At 34.5% G+C, this 5,492-nt stretch overlaps 1 protein-coding gene across 18 annotated transcripts; it reads right to left on the bottom strand.

Annotated features, from left to right (window-relative positions):
* Positions 1–681: 681 nt before the first annotated feature.
* LOC139857522 (uncharacterized) lies at positions 682–4,962 on the bottom strand. Of its 18 annotated transcripts, none has more exons than XM_071846320.1 (8): positions 3,896–4,962; positions 3,670–3,780; positions 3,539–3,584; positions 3,320–3,437; positions 3,010–3,211; positions 2,533–2,874; positions 1,917–2,357; positions 682–1,802 (listed from the first exon to the last, which is right to left on the bottom strand). In XM_071846320.1, exons 6-8 carry the CDS (start codon positions 2,564–2,566, stop codon positions 1,285–1,287), a joined length of 993 nt encoding a protein of 330 aa, XP_071702421.1. In that variant the 5' UTR covers positions 2,567–2,874; positions 3,010–3,211; positions 3,320–3,437; positions 3,539–3,584; positions 3,670–3,780; positions 3,896–4,962; the 3' UTR covers positions 682–1,284. The 18 variants fall into 18 exon arrangements, with proteins under 18 accessions (XP_071702421.1, XP_071702405.1, XP_071702407.1 ...); XM_071846304.1 differs by having other exon boundaries at positions 682–2,357; positions 3,896–4,037; positions 4,820–4,961; XM_071846306.1 differs by having other exon boundaries at positions 682–2,357; positions 3,896–4,040; positions 4,820–4,952.
* Between the last annotated feature and the right edge of the window lie 530 nt (positions 4,963–5,492).

Raw genomic sequence — 5,492 nt, 5'->3', positions numbered from 1 at the left:
AAATCATTCAACGCTAAATCATTTAGTTTTAACAAACGCATCCTAAGGTTTCAATAAAGGGAGGTGACAATTTAACCTATGAATGGGTTGAAGATTTCAGTTAACCATCATTTATATTTAAATATATTTAAGTAGATAGAAGCAATTGAACCAATAATTCGATTTTATTTCTACATTTTCCATTTATTCTACTGGTTCTCATTTTGTACAAATCCTAAAATAAATTATTCAGGGGTTCAATTCAACCCAAATTCTACAATTACACTTGACACGAATCCTAAAACAATACCAATCCTAAAACAATGCTTACAGTAAGATGATTAGCATCGATTGTTCGTTGGTAAAGCAATTGGTTCTAAATGCCAAGAACTTTCTGGGATCCCGTGTCCTCCGATTAAGGGCACACGAAAAGCCGGTATACGGTGCGAAAAACACAACATTTCTCTCTTTGAAAACGCTCGAACCATTTCGAACCCATCTTCCCCTTGCAACCGCTCGAAAAAAGTCAAACAACCTTTGACTTCTCTCAATCTAGCCGCCATTATTTTCTCACCGTCACTAAAATCAGACAAAATCTCAACCACCCAACACTTGTAATTACCGTAATCAACCTCGTTCCATCCCGATTTCCAGTTTTTGTAAACCGCCCAAATCTCACCCTTTAATGGGTAAATCCTGTAAAGGGAAGAATTAGAACTACTGGTGCTTTTAAAACAGTTGACTAAATGTGAGAATTGCCTTAAGTAAACGTTGATGATGACATCTTTTGCTCTAAACTTACCACATAAATAAGGCAAATTTCGATTTTCCAACTCGTTTCGATTTCAAGAACAGGTTCGGGTTCTAAAAATGTCACTGATAATCGAGTTGGTGACATCATGCTTTTTACAAGAACATATTGGTGAGGCATCGAGTCTTTCCCAGAGTATGCAGCCCAAACTTGGCCCGTTGTGAAGTCATTTGAAGACCAGTTAGGACCCAAAAACGAGTCAGGGCTCGGTGTAGGACCCACAGATTCAAAAAATTTCATTTTTTCTTCTTCTATGATTTGACAATCGGTTGTTGGTAAACTTATGATTTTCAAAGTTTCTTGATTAGGGTTTCTTAGGGCTAACTGATCAAGCTCAACCATGCCACCATGGACCCCATAAATCTCACCACCCGTGAACCAATACGCAGGAACAACATGAGCCAACATGTACAAATCTCGTGGACCAACATGAAGATTATTAACCGTTTGACCCGTTTGTCTCTCATATATACTTTTGAACCCATCTACTCTCACTAACGGGTAACACTCAACACCATTATATATAGAATTTCAACTAGATTATATGACCATTCTACACGGTCAAAACTGTCATAAACAGCCCAAACTTCACCTTTTTTCGGGTAAATTTCAAATAATTCCTCTGTAACTCCAGAATTCCACGAGCACTTGTACGAAAATACCCCTTTCGACTCAATCGTTCCACTCGATTCAGAATCTAAATAAAAAGATCCACACGCAACGGGTAAACCTGCATCAAACCATCTCCTTTCACCTTCGGTAATTGGAATCGGTTTTAACCATGTAACTTCAACTTGACCCCCCGATTTCTTACCGATTTGAGCATATCTACTACCAGTAAAAGGAGCAGTTAAATTACAATGAACCGCCCAAATATCCTTTGTTTCAATAAGATCAAATGTCCTACAATTATCAAAAGCATAAAAATCTTGCTCTTGTGCAAGTGAATCCGAATTAATATCAGTGTCTTGACCTTTATACCCTTCTGAAATCATCTCAGAAGAAGACGAACCTGATTCAGGTAAACTCAAATTATTAACAACTACTTTATCACCATTGTTATTTTCTGACCCGTTATGTTCATCAGGGTTATTATCAAAAGTTTCATAATTGACGCAACTTGTACCTCGCTTAATATCAAATGTGACCCGTTTTTTCTTGTCAGATAATACAGAATACGCCTCTTGTAAAAGCTTAAGAGCCAATTCAGTAGCTGGGAACTTGTATTTAATCGGTTGTAAAAGGGAAACGAGTTTTTGATATTGACAAGTTATATCAGTGAAAGTGGATGAAGGCATAAGTTGAAGAACCCAATAGTAATCGGTTTTATAACCTGGGATTATGTTTGTTGAAGCAGATAGAATCTCACATACGCTAAGCATTGGACTTACATGATCAAGGGCGGGAAAAAGTTGTTGGGCTTTTTTTAATTTTGTTCTAGCAGCAATGTACTCATTAGCAATAATCAATTTTTCGGCCTCTGATTTTTCTCGAAGAGCTTCTACTTTGTTGTAAGACATGACAGTTGGTTTAATCCAACAGACTTCGATAAAAAAACCGCCTTTTCCTGCATGTAAGCTACATGTTAAATTTATTGAAAAAAGAAGAACAATGAAGTATAAAAATCTTAACATATTCATCATCAGCAGCAGCTTGATTCTTCCCATTGTGCAACTCCAAAACTTCATTACCTACTAATAATCCATTAAATCTATTTTCAAACACAAAGGCATATCATCTACCTTTGTAATAGAGTAACAATTCAGCCTCGGACATTGATCAAACAACAACCATCTTCCCCTTGACCAACTGCACCTATTCATTCATTATATGCAAGTGATAATGCTTTAAACTTGTTCTCAACATTCAGCTGGGGTTTACGTTTACCACGTTCCATTCCCCATGCCTCCATATTATTAACATCATCATCATCATCATCATCATCATCTCCAGCAGCAGCAGATTTAGCATATTGATTTTTCTTCTTACGACAATTGGCTTCTTTCTTCTTAAGATATTCTGCTTCTTTCTTCCTTTCTATCTCCCCTTCTTCCAGCGAAGCAAATGGGAAAATTTTTGGAGCTCTGACAAACAACAGATAGATGATATTTAAATAAACCATTGTAGTAATTAAAACACACACACACACACTGCACGTGTATACATTTATATATTTATTAAGCAACCAAAACATACTATTCATTCATCAAATAAACAACCTGGATACGATATCACTATAATGTGTAAAAGCCTCAGCTTTAAAGTGTTTAATGTTGCTGTTGCTATTATCATCAGCAGCAGCAACTAATTCATCAAGCGCCTCCGTCGATTCATAGAAGTTGACAACATCAACAGCTATACCGTGTTTTTTTACAAACCTTTCCAAACATCTTCGCATCTTCAACATTTATATTTATACGACTGCCAGACCAGACCAGAGCAAACATAACATACGCAGTGTTAGTAATAAATAAATAATAGTAGTAGTAATTTATTTATTTAATCAATATATATATTATACATACATACCCTCCAGTAAAGAAAAGAATCCTTTTCGGACTACCAGCAGGTGCATCCCACTCAAAAGTCAAATTAGCTGCAATCATCACTTGTTCAAAGTTACAGCCACCACCTACCACAATTAAACCTGAGAAACAAGTTGAAATTCATATAAATAACGTTTAAGGTGATTCATGACTTTATCAAGATCACTAGTAGAACGAAGCCAGTTATCGTTATCAAGATTACCCATTGTAAATATCCCTATAGCACTCTTTGGACTATCAGACTGTAACTAAACAATTCCAACAATTGGTGATCAATACGTATATATACTCCGCATATCAACACAAATAAAAGTTGGATAAAAGAAACTAGACCTTAAGTTTAGCTCGGCAATACGATCGAACACAATCAAGTAGAAATTTGTACCTACGAGGATCTAAAACCCCAATATATAGAGAATTGTCGATACAGATATATATATACTCCTGCAATATCAACCAAACAAGTTTGATTAGACAATTCTACACATAGATAGATACACATCATAAAAACTAAAGAAAAAAAGAAAAAAAGAAAAAACGAAGAAGGAGAAAACGATACCTCAGCCACCATGGTGTTCAATTAGGAATGAAATACACCAAACGTTACAGATTATTCAAAAACCCTAGACGAGTATAATTGCGAATGATAGAGCTATTGGGCGTCGGCATCTTATTCATATCCGCGAGCAGTTTTAAATTACCTTCTTATTAAGATTAGAGAGTTATAAAACAGCCTCTGAACTTTTTAAATTTGCAAAATAATTTTTTGAACCTTTTTTATGATTGTGGTTATACTTTGTTTTTTTATTCAAAAAGAAGCAATAAATAAATATTATTAAATCAACCAAACAATATTACAACCAGATAGCACCAATCTAGGCCAGCAACACAAATGTACCAGCCTAACATCTTATGACATGTCAATTTAGCATCCTTACTTTATCGGGTTCAAACAATGACTTAAACAAGCATGTGGCCAGCCGCGCGTTGCGGCGGCCACCAACTTCACCAACTTAACCATCGATCACAGTAATAGCTTTAGTAAATGTTTAGTCAACTTATGATCTTTAATCCTTTTTCTATTTCAATGAATCTGAATATGTGAGGAAAATGATAAAACCCAACAACTGTGGCATGATTATTTTACAAATATCAAATATCGTATCCTCATCCACATGTTAATAATTACAATGGAAAACATTGAATTTAAGGACCAAATTTTAATTATAAATGATAACAAAGAATACACTAATAATAGTTTTCCACTGTATTGTGTATCTAAAGAATACAACAAAGAAGTCATACTTATTCTGTATTCTTTACTCTAAATTGGCTTTTAAGTACAGCAAAGATTCTTTAAGTTTCAATACAATTCAAATCTCAACTCTAGGAAACTGCACTTCCAACATCATTTTCTCTTATGAACTAAAGGTAAGTCGTATAGGAACTTAAAAGAAGATGGTGCAAAGATATACATTAATACCTTTGTAAGGCCAACATCGGTTTTTGTGACACCGTACATCGACAACCCTGCTAGCGGTTCAAAAGCGTTGATCGAGGATATAAATACAATCGATGAATCATCGACCGGTGGAATGCATCCTGCTAAAAAATCAAGTCAGATTGTTTAATTATGAAAAACTTGGTCATAGACTAATGGAGGTAGCAATCTAAAGCCACTCTAAGATAAACATGTTAATTTAGGCTAAATTTAGCCGCAAATGGGTCAGTCAATAGGCAACTAACACGAATTCAAAATGCATATAATAAGTATATAACTATATAAGTACATCAATTATTTCGTTGTTTTGTCTTATAATTATATAGGTTGGTAAGTGTTAGTAAAGTTGTAGAAAAAAACACTTCAAGCTTGTTGGGTCAGCCAAATATGAACAAAACCATTTTTTATATCAACTAACAAACCTACCCTAATTATTACCTTTGATCCCACCTTAGTTGCTATTACATGAAATCATTATGAACATTACTTAACTGAAGCAAAATAAATGTTTAAACATTGATTTCCTAAAGCTTCACATATTTAAATTACGAAAGTGAGCTTTTGGAATTTAAAAATAAAGTGAATAGTAAATTTATACATTCTATTGAATATATTTATAATTATAATTATAACAAGCAAAAGGTCATCCGTGCGT

This window comes from Rutidosis leptorrhynchoides, chromosome 7 (genome assembly GCF_046630445.1).
Source record: "Rutidosis leptorrhynchoides isolate AG116_Rl617_1_P2 chromosome 7, CSIRO_AGI_Rlap_v1, whole genome shotgun sequence".
Classification (NCBI taxonomy): Eukaryota; Viridiplantae; Streptophyta; class Magnoliopsida; order Asterales; family Asteraceae; genus Rutidosis; species Rutidosis leptorrhynchoides.
Note: the sequence above shows the minus strand (reverse complement) of the source record. Positions and strands in the feature narration are given on the sequence as shown.

What these genes read in the sequence shown, in the direction of transcription:
- LOC139857522 (XM_071846304.1), bottom strand. Translation starts at nt 2,566, where the DNA reads ATGTCCGAGGCTGAATTGTTACTCTATTACAAAG. An exon ending in ATTGTTACTCTATTACAAAG is followed by an intron (nt 2,358 to 2,532) that starts GTAGATGATATG and finishes GCTTACATGCAG; the next exon opens with GAAAAGGCGGTTTTTTTATC.